We start from the raw sequence: 22,824 nt of genomic DNA, 5'->3' as shown, positions 1-22,824 counted from the left end.
ATCTTACCAGGGGTCCTGGGCAATTCTCCATACACTGTTAAATCAAGATTGGATGCTCTTTCCAAGAGATCTGCTCTCATTCAATTAACTGGTGTGGGAATTAAATTCAGTGAAGTCCAGTTTTATGCAGGATGCTAGAGTGTGTAGATGACTACAATGGTCTGGGCTTGTCTATGAAATCACACTTCACTAATGCCCCGGTGCTCTGAACGCTCTGCCAAAACCTTCCACGCGTGCCCTGCTAAGAGGGATAACACGAGCGCAGGGTGAGACAACAAAGCTGCACAAGGGTATTGAAAGGATTGCAAGGATTTATTGCTCTAGATACACTGACTGATATTACCGTGTCTTATAACTGGCCCTCAGGTATCACAAATACCTTGGGGTGGTTTGCGCATTTGTTTAGACAATTGTTGAGTCCAATGGCGGTGCAGCGCTGATCTTTGATGGTCCCAGGTGGAGCTATTCTTTGCTAAAAGAGAGAAAATAGTAATTAGCATCTACACTGAGCCAAAAACACACATGAACTAGAGCTGGGCTGCTGCTGCTTTGTGGGCAGGGAGTCCACAGGCCAAAAATTCATCTGGGGTCAGAGCAAAAATGTTCATGCTCTCAACAAACTGAAAACGAACCGCTTACAAGAAGTGGAAGATTGGACAAATAACCAGGGAGGAGTATAAAAGTATTGCTCAGGCATGCAGGTGTGAAATCAGGAAGGCCAAATCACACTTGGAGTTGCAGCTAGCCGGAGATGTTAGGAGTAACAAGAAGGGTTTCTTTAGGTATGTTAGCAACAGGAAGAAAGTCAAGGAAAGTGTGGGCCCCTTGCTGAATGAGGGAGGGAACCTAGTGACAGAGGATGTGGAGAAAGCTAGTGTACTCAATGCTTTTTTTGCCTCTGTCTTCACAGAAAAGGTCAGCTCCCAGACAGCTGCACTCTGCAGCACGGTATGGGGAGGAGGTGACCAGCTCTCTGTGGAGAAAGAAGTAGTTCGGGGCTATTTAGGAAAGCTGGACGAGCACAAGTCCATGGGGTCGGATGCGCTGCATCCGAGGGTGCTAAAGGAGTTGGCCGATGAGATTGCAGAGCCATTGGCCATTAGCTTTGAAAAATCATGGCGATCGGGGGAGGTCCCGGATGACTGGAAAAAAGCTAATGTAGCTTTTTTCTTTTGGCCCAATCCTCTAATTTGTCTAGGTCCCACTCCACTTGATACCGGCTGCCAACTAGACATGGAACCATTGATCACTACCCATCTTTAAAAAAGGGAAGAAGGAAGATCCAGGGAACTACAGGCCAGTCAGTCTCACCTCAGTCCCTGGAAAAATCATGGAACAGGTCCTCAAGGAATCAATCCTGAACCACTTAAAGGAGGGGAAAGTGATCAGGAACAGTCAGCATGGATTCACCAAGGGCAAGTCATGCCTGACTAACCTAATTGCCTTCTATGACGAGATAACCGGCTCTGTGGATGAGGGGAAAGCAGTGGATGTACTATTTCTGGATTTTAGCAAAGCTTTTGATACAGTCTCCCACAGTATTCTTGCCAGCAAGTTAAAGAAGTCTGGGCTGGATGAATGGACGGTAAGGTGGATAGAAAACTGGCTAGATGGTCGGGCTCAACGGGTAGTGATCAATGGTTCCATGTCTAGTTGGCAGCCGGTATCAAGTGGAGTGCTGGGGCCGGTTTTGTTCAATATCTTCATTAACGATCTGGAGGATGGTGTGGACTGCACCCTTAGCAAGTTTGCAGATGACACTAAACTGGGAGGAGTGGTTGATACGCTGGAGGGTAGGGATAGGATACAGAGGGACCTAGACAAATTAGAGGATTGGGCCAAAAGAAATATGATGAGGTTCAACAAGGACAAGTGCAGAGTCCTGCACTTAGGATGGAAGAATCCCATGCACTGCTACAGACTAGGGACCGAATGGCTGGGTAGCAGTTCTGCAGAAAAGGACCTAGGGGTTACGGTGGACGAAAAGCTGAATATGAGTCAACAGTGTGCCCTTGTTGCCAAGAAGGCTAATGCATTTTGGGTTGTATAAGTAGGGGCATTTCAGCAGATCAGGATGTGTGATCATTTCCCACTCTACTCACTGGTGAGGCCTCATCTGGAGTACTGTGTGTGTTTTTTGGGCACCCCACAAGAAGGAGGATATGGATAAAGAGGGAGAGGGTCCAGCGGAGGGCAAAAAAAATGAGGGGGGGAGCTGGAGCACTGAGAGATGAGAGGCTGAGGATTGGGATTGTTTAGTCTGCAGAAGAAGAAAGAGAAGATGGGGATTTGATAGCTGCTTTCAACTCAACTACCTGGAAGGGGGATGGAATGGATCTGGATCTAGTTTGTAGAACAGAACAGACAGAACAAGAACAGTGAAGTTGCAGAGGGGGAGGTTTAGGTTGGATATTAGGAAAAACTTTTTCACTAGTAGGGTGGTGAAGAACTGGAATGGGTTACCTAGGGAGGTAGTGGAATCTCCTTCCTTAGAGGTTTTTAAGGTCAGGCTTGACAAAGCCCTGGCTGGGATGATTTAGTTGGGTTTGGTCCTGCTTTGAGCAAGGGGTTGGACTAGATGACCTCCTGAGGTCCCTTCCAACCCTGAGATTCTATGATTCTATGAAAACTTAAAATTGGTGTTAGCTGGAACACAACTTGTTTTGACCAAATCAGAAGAGTCTGTGGCCACATTTAAAATGGAAAAATGACAAAAAATGGATAAATTCATTGGGGTCTTGGCAAACAGAAAATCAACAACAAATTAGGGTTGGGTGAAAAAATTTTCCCGGAAAACTGAATGACTTTTGTGCTTGTTGTCCATCGAACATGTTTGGGATTTTTAGTTCAAAAAAAAAAAAAAAACAAAGCTCCCAAACTGAAATATTTCAATTTTGAAATGTTGTTGCAGTACCTTATGGAAGCTGTAGTTCAGGTTCCTCATATACCGATTCTCATCTATAGGCCAGGTTCCCTGGCAGGAATATATCTCCCATGATGCACCAGTCTTCCCTCTTGGTGGAGGGAGAGGGTCTATCATGGCAGTCACCTGGCTGTGTTGAATCATGGGAGATATACTCCAGCAAGGGAGCCCAGTCTATACATAAGAATGGTGACATGAGGCACCTGAACTACAACTCCCATCAGGCACTACAGCACCATTTCAAAATCTAAATATTTTGGTTTTCCAGTACTCAGTTTTCAATTAATCTAACTTTGTCATAAGAAACGGACACTTTTAGAGAGAGAGAGAGAGAGGAAATAGTTTCAACACAACCCCAATTTTTCAAATCAGTTTTAGTAGAAATTTTTCAACCTATCCTAATCTTTACACAAGGCTCATCCCATCCCCACACAATGGCCTTGTAATTAAAGCACTGCATTTGGATGTGGGAGATCTCACTTCAGTCCCCAGCTGGGAAACAGGCTTCCTAGGTTCTCAAATGCTACAGCAGTGTCTCCGCTCCTGTTCTGGGCCATGTTGTAAACCACAATTTCTGGGCCTCTGTTTCCCGACGTGTGAAACAGGCATGATCATCCTTCTGTCTGTCTAGTTAGAGACACTGGGGCAGGGAGCTCTCTTGCTATGTGGCAGGAGGTACCTGCAACTCATGCAATTGCAGGAGGTGCCTGACCCGGTGACAAAGGGAAAGCCAAAATGAAACGCAAACCCCACCCAGAGGGATGGGGGGCAACATTGCCAGGGATCCTGGAAGTGAGCTCTGCAGTGGACCACCACTACCAGAGTACCGATGACTAAAGCTGAGATATGGTGGGAAGCCATGTTGGCTAGATGGCTTGAGAGAGGTTGGGAACGAGTGGGGTGTGGGTCTGAAAATCAACGGGATCCTCTGGAGACACAGAATGGGGCATTGAGGTTGCCAAAATAGGCTGTCTGCAGAGCCACTCACCACCCGGAGAAGTCTCTGGCCTTCCAGGCAGCAACGACCTCCGCGAGGTTCCCCGTGACCTGCCCGCTGGGCAGCCGCAGGTCATCAGACATGTTGCCATTGAAGTTCCCACAGGGTGCGCACAGCTTGTTAGCCAGGCTCTCACCGACTCTCAACGTCACCTCCCCACTGGGGCTGAACAGAACCTGCAGTCCCGAGGCCTGGACCACGGCCACGCCGCCCTGAGACTCGCTCACAGACACAGCATCGGAGACGTTCGCCGGGAGCGGCACCGGGCGCCCCTTCACCTGGAACAGACAGACGGGGAGGTCAGGAAGACACGGGGATGAGTGAGATGGAGTGTCAACATTGCAGGGCAGCGGGGCCTGGAGTCCATGGGCCACGTTGCAGGACAGTGGGATCAGCTGGTTCCGTCAGAATGTGGAATTCCTCTCCCCTCCCATTCGGAAAATGACCGGTTTGGGCATAGAAACAATTGGATAAATCAGAAAACATCAAGAAAAATCTGGCCCGTTTCCAAAACGGGCAGCACAAAAATCGCTTCCTGTGAATGTTCGATATTCCCAGGATTTTAATTTCCAGCAGCTCTGTCTGCAATAACTGTAAAAAGCCTCTATGTCCATGCACAACAGGAGGGGCAATGGAGCTCTTGGGTCTGCCTAGAGTTGGTTCTAGTAGGCTGGGGCGAGTTTGAGAGCCAGGACTCCTGGGTTCTGTCCCCAGCTTGGGGAGGGGAGTGGTGGGGTCTAGTGGGCTAGAGCGGCATAGGGGGAGAGGCTGGGAGCAAGGACTCCTGGATTTTATTATTTAGTTAGAGCTTGGCTCTGATAGAAGGAAGCTCTCCCCTGTGCCTTAGCCAGTTCTGACCCGGTCCCCTCTTACCCAAGTCTCTTTGTTCCTCTTGACAACGACAAAAGCCTCCGGGAAGAAGATGTAGATGGCTGCACCAGCCACCACTCCCCCGCTGCTGCACTGCTGGACCTCTACCACCACCCTAAACCAGGAGGGGGCGCTGCTGTTGCAGAGTGAAGCCAGCTCATAGGCCCCACTGTCGAGGATCTTCCCCGAGGCGCCGTCGAAGGAGGTGAGCCGGGCTCCGGGACCCAGCGTGCACCGGCCTTCCCGCTTCACGCAGCCGCGCACCCCATCCTGGAGCGCACAGGCCTCTCCAGCAGGGCAGCTGTGTGGCTCACAGACAAGCCCGCCTGTGGCACGGCAGGTGCACTTCTCGGAGCAGTCGCTGGAGACAAAGCTCTCCCCGGCCTGCAGGGAAATTCCCATACAACTTGGTTAAATTTCCACTGGAGAGAGTGTCAAGTCTCCATATCAGCAGCGGGAAGCAGCCACATCTCCCTCCCCAGCAGGCAGCGGATGGGGACTCTGCTAAGAACAGATGCAGAAGCACTGATAATGCCAAGACAGACTGCCCAGATCGGCTGGGAGAGGCCTGATTTCAGGCGCCCACTCCCAGCCTCTCAAACAGCTGCTTGTCCCTCCCTTCATCTTTCAGCTTAAGGGAGTCAAATCTCACCATCCCTGGACTCCGTGGTATCAAAACACCCCCCTGAGCGAAGCAGCGAGCAAACAGAAAACAGCAACACAGACACGAGTAAGCTGTGTGAACAGCAATTTTTTTGCCTTGCTGGCAACTCCAAAAGAAATTGTTTCAGGTCAAACTGAAAATGAAATTCATCAAAACTTTCAGCGCATTGAAAAGTCCAAAATATATCGGTTCAGGTCAAACCAACTATTTTGTTTCAACAGAATCAAAATGTTTTGTTTCAATGTCCACCATTTTTAAACCCTCGAGATTGGCTTTATTCAGACAACTGAAGGAAATTTTGAAACAGAAAAGCTGATTTGGACACACACACCCCCCCCCAAAATCGAAATGTTTTGTTTCACAGGTGACCCTGTTAAAACATTTGCGATTGGTTCAGTCGCATGCCCCAGAATTCACAAAAAACCTGGTCCAACTGGCAGCCTATGGGACGGATCCAGCCTCCAGGACTATTCCATCCAGCCCACAACCACACATTCTACAACAAAACTGTTCTAATCTCTGCACAATGTGACCTCACATGCACCATCCCTGCAGGTCAGCAGGTAGCAACGGCAGCAGCGAGCCTGAGAAACTTCACACCCTGATAACCCAGCACCCACCTTGATGTAGCGTCCATCGCGCACACAGCCGCACCTGTCCATGGACATGCACCCCTCCCCATCGGCCGCATAGCCCACATCGCACTGGCAGCCTTCAAAGCACTTGCTGGTGCATTGGGCAGGGGTGGACAAGCCAGCACAGGTGAAATCACAGGATCTAGTGCACAGCTCGTAGTGGCTGTTGGCTGGGCAGGCCAGGGCTGGAGAGAGAAACAGAGTAAATGCTCAAGCAACACTGCAGCAAAGCCATGTGTTTTAGATCCATCACCGGCACCCACCCACACACATAGGGGAGTGGGTCTGGTACAGCAAAGCCAGGTGAATAAGGGTCTAGCTACACTACAGATTTAAGCCGACCCATGTAATTACTGCAGTGGCTGATGTCCACGCTACCCTCCTTCTGTCAGTGATGCGCGTCCTCACCGGGAGCACTTCCACCTACTGAAGAGGGCCAAGGCTCTCAGCTCCCTGCAGCTCCCTACTGGGAGCCCATCTGCCCTCTGGGCTCCCAGCTCCCAACTGGGAGCAGGGACCAGCCACCTGGGCTTCTTGGCTCCCTGCTGGGATTAGGGAGACAGCCACCTGGGCTTCTCGCCTCCCCATTCCCAGCCAGGAGCGGGGGCAGCCACTCGGGCTTCTCGCCTCCCTGAGTAGGGAGCTGGGCAGGCACAGCCTGGTTCAGAGCAGGCTCTAACTGCCCAGCGTTCTCCAGGGAGCCGTTTCAACGGAAGACAGCCAACAGCCGTTGTAAGGAGCACAGTGTCTACACGGACACGGCCTTGCCCTGACTACACTGACAAAAGCCCGCCGCCGCTAATGGAGGTGGAGTTATGATGTCGGTGTAGTCGGGCACTTACGCCTGTGGGACAAGGCTGTAGTGTGTACACTGGCATAGCTAGGTCGCCTACGCTGCTACAGCTGGTTGGCACTTTAGCTTAAAACAGCACTCTTGACATCCTGACACAGACGGTCACAAGACACCTTTGGGTTAGTTACCTGTATCAAATCTTTGGGCCTTGCACCTTAGCTAGTTTGGCTATGCTACTGTTACAGGGTCCTGTAGGCTCTTCCGTTACTGCCTTCAGCCACACCTACATCTTATGTAGCGTACGCCCATATACCTATAGCGACATAGCTACATGGGTCAATAGCAGTGCAGATGTTCCCACCGGTGCTCTGAGACCCACCCCCCAATCCTTTTCACCGCCGGCGGTCTGGTTTTGTGGCTGGGTTGGTTGAGTGGTTGTGTTGCCATGGAGATGCATCTTTTAAGACTCCAATATTCTGGGTTCAATTCCCAGCTCCACCAGGGACTCCTTGGCCTGAGCAAGTCAAGTTATTTTTCTGGATGTTTCCTAGTTTGTTTGGGTTTTTAATGACCAAGCTGCTGATGATGAGCAGGTTTTTTGGGGGGTGGGGCAGAGGGAGGGTGGAGAGAAGGTTGGGATCAGGAGATCTGGGGTCCCAGGGAGTGGGGATGATGGGGTGGGGGCAGACAGAGGAGGGAAGAGGTCTGGGAAGTTACCTCAGCCCAGGGCTGTAGGTTGCTCTATAAACTTACGGCAGAAGGAGGCTGTTCTCCAGGCTCTGATCTTGGCTCCAGCTGCCTGGCATGCGGCCGCGTAGGCCTGGAGGCTCTGGCACAGGGTCTCTCCCGCCCCATTAGTGGCACACATGTCGTAGAGACAATGGTTGAAGTACTCGGCGGGGCTGACCAGCAAGTGACAGTCTCTGAAGGGACCCGAGGCAGTTCTGATCAGCCCACAGGAGCTCTCGACCTGGTACGGTGCTGTCTTGGCTGCATCGCAGACGGGGCACCTCTCACCACAGCCATCGGCGCAGGTGGCACCATCAACGGGCACCTTCCAGGAGGCCCCGAACTCATCCGCGTTCCGTGCGCTTTTCCCACCGGGCAGCAGGAAGTCGTCGTTCTTGTCGCCACTGAAGTTGCCACACAAGCCACACACGTGTCCCTTGTAGGAGCTGGGGACGGACACCAAGGCGTAGTAGGAAGCATCGTAAAGGACTTTGAGGCCAAAATCGGTCTGGACCACGACATTCTTCCCCTCCTGGTTCACACGGATTCTCCCGCTGTCTAGGGCCAGTGGCAGAGCATAGAGCTCCCCGTTCACCTGTGCCAAGGAAAGGGACGTTTGCCCATCACTGCATTAGATTCCAGAAAGACTGACCTGAACTTTGTCATGTAGCTTCCATAGGCTGATCTACTGGGGCTTCCTGGGACTCCGAGCCCATATTGGCTCTTCTTCCTAGGGTCTCTCCTCTAGCTAGTCCTCCAGGACACACACCTGGGCGAGACAAATCACCAAGGCCTCTCTCATTGCCGTCTATTTCTTTATTTATCTTGCCTTAGCTTAATGCAGGATCTTGATTTAAATGCAGTTGGGAGAGGTTGGGTGGATTCTGGGGAGAGGCTGCCCCAATGTTCGCGAAGACGTAACCCAGACTACCACCATTATTTGCCCCACGCTTGGGGCTAGACTAGTTCTAGTCTCGGCGTAGAAGACCATCGGCATTTCTGAGTTAGTAGAACTGCTCTGAAAATGGGCTTTTTCCCACCCCTGCCCCAAGGAAAATTTCAACTTTTTTCAGCAAAACACCAAAATATTTCTGCCGTGGTGCCGCAGGGGAGTTTGTTATACAGTCGGGGGAAATGAGGCACGTAAAGGGGAAGGGACCTGCCCACAGTCAACCAGCAGAGCAGCTGGGAATAGAGCCCAGGTGCCCTTGCTCTATTCTAGGTCCTTATCTGGCCTGCATTAATTTGGTATCTGAGCATCCCTTTAGCATACACCTCTACCTCGATATAACGCTGTCCTTGGGAGCCAGAAAATCTTACCGCATTATATCAAACTTGCTTTGATCCACCGGAGTGCACAGCCCCCCCCTCCCCCCGGAGCGCTGCTTTACTGCGTTATATCCAAATTTGTGTTATATCGGGTCGCGTTATATCGGGGTAGAGGTGTATTTATTGTGACAATCTGCCTGGGAAGCAGGGCAGTGCCATTATCCCCATTGTACAACTGGGGAAACTGAGGCACAGACAGACAAAGAATCTGTCTTCATTGCACAGCTCATCCGAGTCATTGGTACTCGATTCTGAGCTTAGCCGAGCCCGGGTGTGTCCCTCCCCATATTCCCGTGCCCTTGCCATCACCGGGCTCGCCCTTGTCTGCCTGGGGGCATAGCTTGAGTGATGAGATACTCTGGGATCCTTTCGCAGTCAACTGCGAGAGAACTTGCCTGTCCTTAGGCAGGGATTGTGGGAAGGCACTGGAGGACCATCCACACTTGAATGACCGAGCCTGCGTCAGCTTCCAGCCCACGTTGAAATTCTAACCCACCAGGAGCTGGGTCCGCTAGCCAGGGTTTAAAGCCCCAGGTCAGAGGTTTTTCCATGTGGACAGTAGAAAGGTTTGGGCTAACACACAGGTTACATGTATAGGGACGTGCTCAAGGTCACACAGCAAACCTGTGATGGAGCAGGGACTGGCACCCAAATCTCCCAAGCACCCTCCCCACGGGGGCCATCCCTCCCCTCCACTCCAGCCACTAAGCTATGCTGCCTCTGGACGTCAGGGCACCCGGGTCAGGCTGCGGAACAACCAGCAAACATGGCGTTGGCCAGCAACGGGGCTCAAAGCACACAGGGACCTTACCACGACTGCCCATTTCCTCCCCCTCTCCACGGTGATGGCGTAGCCACGGACAGAGACTACCAGTGACCTCGTCCGAGCCACGCGACCATCGCCAGAGCTCTCCTTCTCCACCACCAAAGAGAAGTTCGCCAGTCGGGAACTGCTGCTGCAGAGCTCGGCTAAGGTGTAAGTGCAGGAGCCCTGGAAGTCAAAGGCCCGTCCATCGAAGGTCAGGTAGTGGGAATCGCCAGCCATGGTGCATTTGCCGCAGCCCATGGCTTGGCAGCCTAGGATTCCATTCTCCACCCTGCACTGCTCGTTGGCTCCGCAGGAGGCCTCCCGGCACTTGACGACCCCGTTGTCTTGGCACCAGCACCGTTCCTGGCAGGAGGCGCTGGCGTAGAACTCCTCTCCCTTCCTGTAGTACCTGCCCTGGTGCATACAGCCGCACTGCGCGACGGGGACGCACCGGTCTCCGCTCAGGAGGAACCCGGCGTCACAGAAACACCCTTCGGCACAGGGGGCATCGCAGTTGTCCGGTGCCGAGAGCCCGTGGCAGGTGGCAGGGCAGCCGCTCCCACAGAGCTCGTAGTGGGAGTTACGGGGGCAGGTGGGGCCTGCAGGAGAAGATCAGAGGGAACGTGCAGATGTAGGTGAGATAAAAGGCCCATTAAGGTACAGTGGACAGAACTGCGGTGGGTGTGAAACTGGGAGTCAGGACTCCTGGGATCTATCCCCAGCTCAGGGAGGGGAGTGGTGTCTAGTGGTTAGAGTGGGGGCGGGGGCTGGGAGCCAGGACTCCTGTGCTCTATCCCTGGCCCGGCTGCGTGAGCCTCAGGCCAATCCCCATTAGATAGCAATAAGCCACAAATGTGTGTGGCATGTGGGTGAGATATTCTGACACACACCCACCGCGTCCCCAGCAGCAGGGGCTGGTGAGCACGCGCCCGTCCCTAAAGCAGAGTCCCGCAGGCGACACTCACTGCAGAACGAGGCCGTCCTCCAAGGCCCTATCTGGATGCCCCCAGCCTGGCAGGCTGTCATGTAGGCGCCGATCGCGTCGCACAGAGCCGAGTGATGCCCCTTGTACTGGCAGGTGTCGGAGAGACAATCATTGAAGAAGGGGGCTGGGTCGATGGCCCCGTGGCACTGTCTGAATGGCCCATCCCCTCTGGTGATGACCCCGCAGTACTGGTCTCCCTTGTAGGGTTGTCTCTGAGCCTCGCTGCAGATTGTGCAGTCCCCGGTGCAGCTAGACGAGCACCCCGGGACGTCACCAACCTTCCAGCTCTCTGCAAACTGGACGGCGTTGGCGGCCCGGCTCCCGTCCCTCATGGTCAGATCTTGGCCAGAGCTCTGGTTGCCGTTGCCACACAGACCGCAGAGGGCGTTGGCGTAGGTGTTGGGCACGGTGACCCGGAGCAGGCCGCTCCCGTCGAAGGTCACCGTCAGGGCGAAGACGGTCTTGATGAGGACTTGGGCTCCGCTGACGTAGGCCTGTAGCTTCTCCTCATGGTAGAAAGGCAGGTCCATAAAGACTCCATCCACCTGGAACAGACATGGCAGAGCCTGGGCTTAATTTTGAATGAACACCACTAGTTGGGGGCAGGGGACAGGGACCCAGGACTCCAGAGTTCTATCCTGTGACGAGGTTGGGGATTTTTGTAGTGTTTTACATGAATAGCATGTGTGTGCCTCAGTTTCCCTGTGTTGCCTGTTTAACACGGTGGTGGGAGAGGGTTTGTTGTTGCAAAGGACCAGGGGTGACCTCGCAGCCGGAACCCCCGGACAACGGCCTGGAGCTGGGGAACCCTAACAACTGGTGACCTGGTGACTAAGAGGCCCACCCCAGCTTGGCAGTCAGCTGGTTCTGGCCAGTGGGAGGACAAAGGGCTGAGGAGAGCGGGCCCTGGTGACCTGACCAGCCAGTTCCAGCCAGAGGGGAACAAAGGATGGAAGAGAGAGGGCCCCAGCGACCTGTTTACCTGGGACAGAGGACAAAAGATGGGGGAGGAGCTGTTGGGGGAGGGGATATAGGATGCCCAGCTGGAAGAAGGGGGCTGCTGGACTGGAGAGAGAGAGCAGGCAGAGCCCACCTGGATGCAGGAGAGACTTAGATGTTCTGTGCTGAGGGAGGCCAGGCCTGAGGCCCTGAGAGTTTCCTGTGCTGGGTTCAGATGCTCAATAAACCCTCCTGTGTTACGCTGGCTGAGAGTCGCTCTGGTCTAGAGAGCAGGGGGGCATTATTCCCTCTGGGAGTGGAGGCCCTGGGGGTCCAGAGCGAGTGGACTCCCTGAGGGGGCCCATGGCGAGAGACGTGCTGAGGGCTCAGAGGGGTGTGGTTCCAGGAGGAGGAGGAGCCTACGGCTTGACCCCCGAGAAGGGCTATCGCACTGACGGGAGTTGCCCCCAGGTATCATATGGAGCTGAGAGAGCATGAGTCCTGTGAGTCCATGACATACCCACAGCTCTGGGTGGGAGTGGTGTCTAGTGGTTAGAGCTGTGAGCCAGGACTCCTGGGCTCTATTCCCAGCTCTACCACTGACTGTCTATGTAATTTTGGGCAAGTCTTTGTCCTGCTGTATGCCTCAGTTTCCCTGTTAATTAAACAGGAGTGGTACATATTCTTTCTACAGAGCCTGGAAACCTGTGCCTGAAAATCACCAAGGAACGGCTGAGTAGAAGCCTTGAGCTTTGTAACAGTAATCTCCTCCCCGTTTCCTGCACCACAGCTCTGCGCTGGGCAGCTGGGCTGAGCACTGACATTGAGGGGAGAGTGCCCCCTACTGAGCCCCCACCCCCATTATGTAGCTGTGGATCATGCACACAACATGGCACTGAAATTTTCCAACATACCAGATACCTGCTTAACTATGGACTCCTTGGTTTACACAGACACCAGAACTCACATCCTCTGTGGATTTCCACCAGCTGGGATCTGGCCCCATTGACCCCAATAGAGCTACGGCCGATAGACCCCAGCTGGGATCTGGCCCCATTGACTCCAATGGAGCTGCAGCCGATAGACCCCAGCTGGGATCTGGCCCCATTGACTCCAATGGAGCTGCAGCCAATAGACCCCAGCTGGGATCTGGCCCCATTGACTCCAATAGAGCTACGGCCCATTGACCCCAGCTGGGATCTGGCCCCATTGACTCCACTTCAGCGATAGCCCATTCCCACCCACTGGGGATCTGGCCCCAAGATCCCCGCTCTTCAGAGGGCCATGGCTGCGTCCCTACCTGGATCCTGCGAGGGTGCTGCTGGCTGACAGCGATGGTTCTGCCGTACACCTCCAAGGTCATCACCTTGGCAAAGGACAAGGCCCTGCTGCCACGGTTGTTCCAGATTGTGATGTTAAATGGGGTTAGCGTGGGGTCCCTGGAGCAGAGCCCAGCCAGCTGGTAGATGCACGTGCCCTGGAAGTCATATCTTCTCCCAGTGAAGGTGGTGTAATGATGGTCCCCGGAGGCCGTGCAGGTGGAGTAGCTGATTGCGTGGCAGCCACGGACCCCATTGACCACGGCGCATCTCTCGCTGGCCTTGCAGCTGGTTTCCTGGCAAACCACCATGCCCAGGCGGGGGTCACACCTGCACCGAGAGCGGCAGTTCTCATCAGCCCAGAACTCCTCGCTGGGTTTGTAGTATTGGCCGTTATAGTCGCATCCGCAGCTCCCCACAGGGACACACTGGCCAGCACTCAGGACGTAACCATCGTTACACTGGCAGGTCTCCACACAGGGCTCCCGGCAGGAGGAAGGGGCAGTTCGGTCAGAGCAGCTGGCTGGGCAGGCGTTCCCACAGGCCTCGTAGTGGCTGTTCTCAGGGCAGGGCAGGGCTGGGATTAGAGTTGGGCGAGAATTACCAATAGCCAAACTGACTGAACAGCTATCCCGATGCATAAGACTGTGGTCCAGCCAATCCTGTATCCCACTTCCCTTTGAGGATGCTACACACTCAAGCATCACACACGCAGCAGCTAGCTGCAGACTGGAGTAAAATCCCTTCCTGACCCTGCAGTCAGTCATACCCTGAAACCTGAGAGCTGATTGAAAAATGAGGGTTTTCCTCCCATGGAAAATGTCAATTTTGGGTGAAAATTTCAGCTGACAACAAAGAAAGAGAAATCTAGAAAGTTCTATTCAGAAATGCTGTCCTAGTGCCTCCTGGGGGCTATAGTTCTCATCTATAGACCAAGCTCTGGGTTGGACTGCATCACCCATGATGCACCATGCTCTCCCCTTTTGGAAAGGGGAAGCAGTGCATCATGGGAGTCAATAGCCCTGGTGCATCATGGGAGATGTAGAGCTGAGGATAGACCCCAGGAATCCAGACTCCCAGCCCACCCTGCTCTGACCCACTAGACCCCACTCTCTTCCCAGAGCTGGGGGGAGAACCCAGGAGTCCTGGCTCCTAGCCCCCTGCTCTAACCCACTACTAGACCCCACTCCCCTCTGACAGATGGGATAGAACCTAGAAGTCCTGGCTCTGAGCCACCCTCTGCTCTAACCACCAGACCCCACTCCCTTCCCAGAGCCAGGGATAGAACCCAGGAGCCCAGCCCCCCGCTCTAACCCTCTCCCCACTGGCCCCACACTCACTGCAGCCGGATTGCATCCTCCAATCGCGGACCACGACCCCCTCCTTGCGGCAGCTGGCGGCATAGGCACCCAGCGCCTGGCACAGCATGCTCTTGGCACCACCGTTGAGGCAGACGTCGTAGACGCAGCTGTCGAAGAAGTTGTCCGGGCTGAGCTTGCGGTGGCATTCGCGGAAGGGGCCATCCACCTTGGCAATCAGCCCGCAGGCCTCGTCCCGGTGGTAGCGCTGCCGCTGCTCCTCCTCACAGGTCGGGCATTTCCCTTGGCAGACGTGCCAGCAGAATGGGTCGCGGTCCCTCACCTTCCAGCTGGCAGCCCACTCCACCACCAAGCTGAGCCGGGCGCCGGCCGGCGTTGCCATGTCGTCTGCTGGGTCCTGGTTGTAATTCCCACACAGGCCGCAGGTGGCACCATAGTAGCTGCTGGGCAGAGTCACCTCCAGCAGCCAGTTCCAGTCGAAGGAGACCTCCAGGCCGAAGGCTGTCTGCAGCACAGCGCTCAGGCCGCTCTGGAAAAGCCGCAGCTTGCCGTCGGCCAGGGTCAGCGGCAGGCTGGTGACGATGTCATTCAGCTGCAAAGGGGAAGGGTGGGGGCATTAGGGTCGCGGCCATCCACACCTGGGACAGCAAAGGGCGTGCATGACAATGTAGCGGCGGGGCGGGGCGCGTTAGGGTATGGGTGCTCCGGAAGATGCTCTATACAATATAGGTTGGCATTGTGTGTTGTGATGTGTTGTGTTAGGAGTACTGGTGTATTGGAAGATGCCATACACAATACACGGTGGCCCTTGTGTGCTGGGGGTACGGGTGCTATGGAGGATGCAATACACAGTAGAGTGGTAGCGTGGTGTGTTGGGGGTGACTGTGTATTGGAAGACTGGGAAGGTCTAGGTTGGATATTAGGAAACACTATTTCACTAGGAGGGTGGTGAAGCACTGGAAGGGGTTCCCTAGGGAGGTGGTAGAATCTCCTTCCTTAGAGGTTTCTAAGGTCAGGCTTGACAAAGCCCTGGCTGGGATGATTTAGTTGGTGTTGGTCCTGCTTTGAGCAGGGGGTTGGACTAGATGATCTCCTGAGGTCTCTTCCAACCCTAATCTTCTGTGATTCTATGCCATACACAATACAGTGGCGGCCTTGTGTGCTGGGGGTACAGGTGCTACGGAGGATGCAATACACAGTACAGTGGTAGCGTTGTGTGTTGGGGGTGACGGTGTATTGGAAGATGCCATACACAATACAGTGGCGGCCTTGCGTGCTGGGGGTACAGATGCTATGGAGGAGGCTATAAGCAATGTAGTAATAGTGTTGTGCTGGAAGTACAGTGTATCGGAAGATGCTATATAGCACACAGTGGCAGCATTGTGTGTTGTGTTGGGAGTACAGATGCTACAGAAGATGCTACACAATACAGTGGTGGTGTATTGTGTTGCAGGTACCAGGGCTACAAAAGATGCTATACACAATACAGCGGCAATGTTGTGGTGTTGTGTTGTGTTGAGGGTACTGGTCTATTGGAAGATACTATTACAATATCATTGCAGCACTGGGTGTTGTAGCGTGTTGCGGGTACCCGTGCTACAGAAAACACTATATAGAATATTGCGTCATTGTTGTCTGTTGTGGTATATTGTGTTGCAGGTGCTATGGAAGATACTATACACAATACAATGGCAGCACTGTGTGTTGTGTTGGGGGTTCAGGTGTATAAGAATATGTTGTGTTGCTGTGAAGCATGTTGTGGTGGCGTGATGCTATGTGTGCTGTCTCGTGCCACAGTTGCGCTGTGCAAAGCTGTGTTGTGTTGCCATGAGGTTTTGTGTGTTGCAGTCGTGCTATGCTGTGTTGCGTTGGTGTGAAGCACGTTGTGTTGCAGTTGTGCTGTGTTGGTGTGAAGTATGTTGTGTTGCAGTTGTGCTGTGTTGGTGTGAAGCACGGTGTGTTGCCCTTGGTCTGGCTGGAAGCCCGACCCGACCCGGGAGACTCACCCGGACTTTGCCGACCTCTTTCTTGTAGATGGAGATGTTGTACCCGTAGACGTAGATGTTGGTCAGGCGCACATAGGAGACAGCCTGGTTGCCCCCCCTGTTATCGTTCTTCTCGTCGATGGTGAAGGGCTCCAGGGTGGGGTCGGTCCCGCAGTACTTGGCCAGGGTGTAGGTGCAGGTACCCTGGAAGTCAAAGTTCAGCCCGTCGAAGGTGTGATAGTGCGGGTCCCCCCAGCCCCAGCAGGTCTTCTTGTAGTCGGGGACACATGTTGCACGACCGTTCTCGACCTTACATGTCTCCTTGGTCCGGCATCTCAGGGATTTGCAGGGGTCTGCAGGGAGAGAGCCCAGCCGGGACAGGATGGGAGGGTGAGAACTGGTTGGGGAGCTGGCATGGGGTACGCTCAGAGCCACCCCCATCAGCCTAAGGAGGTGTCCAACCAAAATGTTCAGCAGAACAAAGCAGAGGTCAGGGCTAGACTTTCTATAACTGCAAGGCAGTAGCAGATCTGGGGAAAGAACCCAGGAGTCCTGGCCCCTAGCCTCCATTCCTACTCTAACCCACTAGGCCTCATTCCCTGCTCAGAGCTGGGATACAACCCAGGAATCCTGACTCCCAGCCTCCCACCCCAACTCCCCACCTAGAGCTGAGATAGACCCCAGGAGTCCTGACTTCCAGCCCTGCCCCCACTCTAACCCTTAGACCCCATTCTTAGCTGGTAGCATTGACAATCATCTATATACTCTGGCCCCGATAACCCCTCACGGCATGTTTACATCAGCCACTGTCCTTTACCTTTGTTGATGCAGCCCATGACACCATCTTTGATCTCACAGGTCTCATCACTGGCACAGCTGTGGGACTCGCAGCTCAGCCCTCGGGCCGGGCTACAGCTGCATCTTTGCTGACACTCGCTCACCAGCACTGTCTCGTTGGGCTGTTTGAGAAAGGGGAAATAATCCCATGTCACAGAGCAGAAAAATCAAGTTCTGCTTCATCAACCTGTGGAACCCACTGCTGCAGGAGGTTAGAGAGAGGATGCTGCAGTGGGAGCTTGCTTAGATTTCTACTGGATCATCTAATCTGATCTCCTGTAGAACACAGGCCAGGGAACTTCCCCCAGTTATTCCCGGGTTGAGCCCAATCATTCGTGTTTGGCTAAAGCATCTTCCACAAAGGCAGCCAGACGGGGTTGGAAGACACAAAGGGACAGAGAATCCAGCACTTCCCTTGGGAGTTTGTCCCACTGGTTAATCACCCACGCTGCTAAACAGCTGTGCCTTATTTCCGATCTGAATTTGTCTGGTGATGACAAGAAGAAAGAGCAAGTTACAGGAAGCACCAGTCTCTTTCAGGGAACAGGCCGATCAGGGAGATGACCCCAGCGCTGTGGGATAGTGTTGATCAATATACATGGGGCTAACATTGAAAAAATCACATTAATGATATGTATTATTCTCACCACGCACATTAATATGTGGGGGTCAGGATGGATAATCAGCTAAACATGAGCCGTGGCCGAAAGAGCTAATGTGATCCTGAGATGCATGAACAGAGGAGACTCAAGTAGGAGCAGAGGGATTATTTTGTCCTCTGTATCTGGCCCTGGTGTGACCGATGCTGGAATCCTGTGTCCAGTTTTGGTCTGCAGGTCAAGAAGGATGTTAATAAATTGGAGAGGGGACAGAGAGCAGCCAGGAGAATGATGAAAACTTTAGAAAACATGGCTTCTAGGGATCGACTCAAGGAGCTCAGTTTCTTTACTTTAACAAAGAGACGGTTAAGGAGTAACTTGATGCCAGTCTATAAGTATCTACCCAGGGAACAACTAGTTAATAATGGGCTCTTGACTCTAGCAGAAAAAGATCTAACATGATCCAATGGCTGGAACTTGAAGCTAGACAAATTCTGACGGGAACGAAGGCGTATATTTTTAATGGTGAGAGCAATTAACTACTGGAACTATTTCCCAAAGGGTGAGGTCCATCACTAACAATCTTTAAATCATGATTGGATGTTTTTTTCTAACAGATCTGCTCTAGGAATGGTCTGGGGGCAGCTCTCTGGCCTTTGTTATGCAGAAGGTCCAACTAGAGGGCCACAGTGGTCCCTTCTTGCCTTGGACTATACAAATCGATTAATCTATGACTATGCATTTAGCAGACAAAGCACTATAACATTATATTCTGGGCATATTTCTAGCAGTTACCAGGCCTGAACTGACCTACATCATCCTATAAACCGGTTTACTTGTGCTAAGTATCACATAATGCCCTGCATTGACTTTGGCTGAAGCTGATGGAAAAACTGTCAGGATTAAGATAGGGGTGTTACCCTGGTACAAGCCGAGGAGATGCCTTCCCGCCCATGTGTCAGAACACAGGGATAAGAGGTACACCACGGTACCCAAAAAACAAAATACAAAGATGACTGGTTACTTCTAGCCTCCGGATGATGGTTACAGTAGCTTTTTATTTGTAAACAGGATGGGTGTAAAAAGGAGCAGTGACTTTGGACACACACCTTCTTTCTAAGGGGAATTCAACAATGTGGTATGCGACAGCTTCCCAGAAATTTCTATTGTATTGAACTCTTTTTTCCTGCACTATTTTTTAGGCTTGGAATGATTAGATTTGTACCGGCAAATGTCGACAAACATTGATTTCACCATACACACAAACCAAGGACAAAAATATTTCCATCCATAATAGTCGAAATTCACAGCTAGGCGAAGTAAGAAAAATGCTGCGTCTTATCAGAGTTTGATTTAAGGCTGTTCACTTTGTGTATTTTGATGTGAGGTTGACAATTTGTGTTTTAATGGTTTTTTTTTAATCTTAGCAGCTACTGTCATTAATTAATTATAGTCTGACACTCCCCCCCATAATTATGTGCAACTGTGAAAACTTAAATCCATTAAAAAAATTAAAAATGCATCAAATCTACAAATGTTGTGCAACTGTTAAACTTTAAATCAAAACAAAAAATTAAAATGGTTAAAACCCACAGCTTTGCGCAACTGTGAAAATTTAAATAAGCCAAAACAAAATAAATGTTTAAAACCCACAATTTTGCAAATTGTGAAAATTTAAATTGATAAAAACAAAAAATGCTTAAACATAAACCTCAATATTATCGGTTGAAATTATAAAACCATAAAAACTGAATTCTGCCAAGCTGAACTGCAAGGGGGTGATTACACTCCTATGAAGGACTCCGAGAAGACCTCACACCACAGTTTACCCAGGAATTGAAGAAGATCATCAAATCCTTCTCCAAACAACTCCACGAGAAACTCTACAAACTCCTCCCCTCTCTAATATCCTGGGACAGACACAGCTACACCCACACTGCATCAGCCTGGCTCTACTGCTATTACCTGTTATCGAGAAAGCTAACTGATGTTGGTGATTTGATCTCTTGAGTATCTTTCACAACACATCAAAGTGCGATCAAGGAGCTGACTACAGAATGCAGCGACAAGCGGCACCTTAGGGTTCTTTGCCTGTCTCTAAAGATCGGGAATTAAGCATGGCCAATGGGTTGGATGCCAAGCCCAGGGGACCAATGTTTTGATCCAGCATACGCGCCCCTGGGCTGTAGATCTGCTTCGTTGCAACTGAGGAGCTAGTCTTAGGTTCCCAGTTCGGGGTAACAGGATCAGATCCTCGTCTACCAGCAGGGGGCAGTACCTTGTAGTATCTCCCCTTCTCGAAGCAGCCACAACTCTCCACAGTCACGCAGTCCTGGCCATCGAAGAAGAAGCCATCATCGCACTGGCAGCCTTCGGCGCAGGTCTCCAGGCACGGGGTGGACTCGGTGATCCCGGCGCAGGTCGCAGTGCAGAGGTCGGCACACACCTCATAGTGGCTGTTGGCTGGGCAACTCAGAGCTAAAATAAAGAGAGAAATTATTGATTCACAGAGCCATAGATTTGCAGGAATCATCATGAGCAACCAGTCTGCCCCAGCCCAGATCTGATGGTCGAGCTAGAGCACAGCTTTTAGAGAGAGGTCTCCCTAGAAAGACGCAGAGGCCTGGAAACTGCCCTGTCCCTGGGGCAGCCATTCCCAGGGTCAGTTCCCCTCCCTGGGGAAAATCTGCCCTTTATTTCCAATCTCGATTTCTCTGACTTCATCCCCCAACCCACCAACCGTCAACTCTCGCTCTGCCTCTGTTAACGAGCCCTCCGCTCCCCCAAATCTCCTTTCCAGGTAGGTGCTGATAGACCAGGACTAGCCTCTGAGCCTTCTCTGGGTTAAACACACTAGTTCAAGCTCCTTCAGTCCCTGGCTCTTGGGCAGGTTTTCCAGCCCTCAGATCATTCCCGTAACTCTTCTCTGACCCCTCCCCCATTTCCGATGTTCTGTCTGACAAGCTGGGCACAGTCTCCAATCATGGACTCCCCAATGCTGTATCTCAAGGGGACCCCATCTCCCGGCTTCTCCTCACTATCCCCTGCTTCTCCAGATCAGGGTCATGCTAACCCTCTTGGCCAGAGCATCGCCCAGGCAGCTCATGGGCAGCTGCTTTCCAGGGTACAGCCCCGCCCCCACAGTCTGCGAATCTGACCCACAGGCTGTATCCCTCTGTGCAGAACTTTAGGACTAAGTGAACATGTGGCTCAGATTATTCTGTGCACCAGCATGGATGGAAATGGAGCCAAAGTGGGAGGACGAGGAGAGACTGGGTGAGAAGAGACAGATAAGCTAAGGGTCTGGAATGAGATGCCCAGACCTGATGCGCCCCAGATCAAGAGGGGTGAGCGGGACAGCCCTCCCCACCCCATCAGCATCGTGGCACTTACGGCAGAAGGAGGCGCTCCTCCAGGGCTGGATGGGGGCCCCGGCATCCTGGCAGGCTGTCACGTAGCTGTGGATACTCTGGCACAGGAGCTGGGAATCCCCGTTGCCCAGGCACAGATCATTCAGGCAGTTGTTGAAATACACACTGGGGCTGACCGTGCTCTGGCAGGTGGCAAAGGGGCCATCAGGGGCTGTGAGCAGCCCGCAGTAGTTGCGCTGTTTGAAGACGTCCTTTTTGGTCTCTTCACAAACCGGGCAGCTGTTCCCGGCGCATCCGTCTGCACAGGCCACTCCTGGGACTGGGATTTTCCAGGCGGAGGCGAATGCTGCCACGTTAGGGGCCGCCCTGCCATCGGGGAGCAGGAACTCGTCGTCCTGACGCCCATTGTAGTTGCCGCACAGGCCGCACGTCTGGCCCTGGTAGTTCCCTGGGACGGTGACTCTCACGTTGTACAGGAGGTTGTAGCTCACGGTGAGGCCGAAGTCAGTTTGCACCAGGACATTCCCGCCGTGCTGATACGCCCAGAGCCGCCCGTCGGCCACGACCACAGGCAGGTTGTGGGACACCCCGTCCACCTGGGAGAGAGAGCATTCCCTGTGAGTGTGGGGAGTGGACACTGGGGCGAAGGAGAGATGCAACAGGAAAGCATGCAGGCTGAATTCCACTCTGTTCTACGCACGTAAATCCCAACAGAGCCAGGGCCAGATTCGGTGTAAATCCAGAGTCACCCCTGACTGAAATAGGGTCAAGGCTGGATTCTTATTGCAGCTTCCCCAGGATAAATCCAGAGCCAGCTCACAGATTTCAGAGGCATGACTCCAGAGTCACTCAGGATCAACCCCTCTCTTCCCCTGCCCCAGGTCTCTGAACCCGTGTAGGGGGGGTCTAATGCTACAGCCCTGGAGGGGCAGGTCCCAGATCCAGATGGGGGGACAGAACTCAGCTGGGAGCATCCCTCTTAGCAAGCAGACACTCTGCTGTCTCTGAGATGTAGGGACCGGCCCTGCTGTTCTGTCCACCCCACTACGGAGTCCACCCCTCCTTGGCCCATCCCATGAGCAAGACTTACCCTGATCAGCCCCCTCATGCCCTGCAGCAGGGCAAGGGTGGTCCCATAGAGGCGGATGGACACCAGCTTGGCCACGGAGACCTGCCTGGTGCCCCACGGCTTGTTCTCCAGGTGGACGGCGAAGGGCGTCAGCTTCTGAGCATTGGCGCAGGTCGTGGCCAGGGCATAGGTGCAGGTACCTTGGAAGTTGGCAGCAGTGCCATCAAAGGTGATGTAACGGGAGCTGCCGGAGACAGTGCAGGTGGCGGATCCCACAGGGTGGCATCTCCGGATGCCGCCCGCCACCTTGCACTCCTCGTTGGGGCCACAGGACAAGCCCTTGCAGGCCACATCGCCGCCGGCCCGGCAGACGCACTGCTCCTGGCACGTCGGCTGGAAGGTCTCCCCGGCCTGGTAGTAAAAGCCCTGGTGGATGCAGCCGCACTGGGACATGGGCACGCAGCGGTCGCCACTCAGCACAAAGCCCTCGTCACAGACGCAGCCCTCCCAACACTGGGCCGAGCACTGAACTGGGGCGTAGAGGCTGCTGCAGGTCGGCTGGCAGCCCCAGGCGCAGATCTCGTAGTGGCTGTTCCGGGGACAGGCTGGCTCTGCGACAGGAGCAGAATGAGGTGTCATTGCAGCAGCTTCTG

General features: G+C 53.2%; 1 protein-coding gene across 1 annotated transcript in view; it reads right to left on the bottom strand.

Annotated features, from left to right (window-relative positions):
• Positions 1-293: 293 nt before the first annotated feature.
• LOC120390518 (IgGFc-binding protein-like) overlaps positions 294-22,824 on the bottom strand; it is a 39,270-nt gene continuing 16,739 nt past the window's right edge. The window contains exons 8-21 of the mRNA XM_039513249.1: positions 22,193-22,782; positions 21,125-21,698; positions 20,010-20,209; positions 17,113-17,254; positions 16,317-16,648; positions 14,332-14,902; positions 12,973-13,568; positions 10,714-11,278; positions 9,752-10,347; positions 7,636-8,206; positions 6,075-6,274; positions 4,779-5,174; positions 3,912-4,315; positions 294-472 (exon numbers count right to left, since the gene is read on the bottom strand). Coding sequence (XP_039369183.1) covers positions 463-472; positions 3,912-4,315; positions 4,779-5,174; positions 6,075-6,274; positions 7,636-8,206; positions 9,752-10,347; positions 10,714-11,278; positions 12,973-13,568; positions 14,332-14,902; positions 16,317-16,648; positions 17,113-17,254; positions 20,010-20,209; positions 21,125-21,698; positions 22,193-22,782 — 5,747 coding nt within the window. The 3' untranslated portion in view covers positions 294-462. The remainder of the gene's footprint in view (positions 473-3,911; positions 4,316-4,778; positions 5,175-6,074; positions 6,275-7,635; positions 8,207-9,751; positions 10,348-10,713; positions 11,279-12,972; positions 13,569-14,331; positions 14,903-16,316; positions 16,649-17,112; positions 17,255-20,009; positions 20,210-21,124; positions 21,699-22,192; positions 22,783-22,824) is intronic.

The sequence above is a fragment of the Mauremys reevesii genome, linkage group 24 (genome assembly GCF_016161935.1).
Source record: "Mauremys reevesii isolate NIE-2019 linkage group 24, ASM1616193v1, whole genome shotgun sequence".
NCBI lineage: Eukaryota > Metazoa > Chordata > Testudines > Geoemydidae > Mauremys > Mauremys reevesii.
This window is presented reverse-complemented; position numbering and strand designations above follow the sequence as displayed.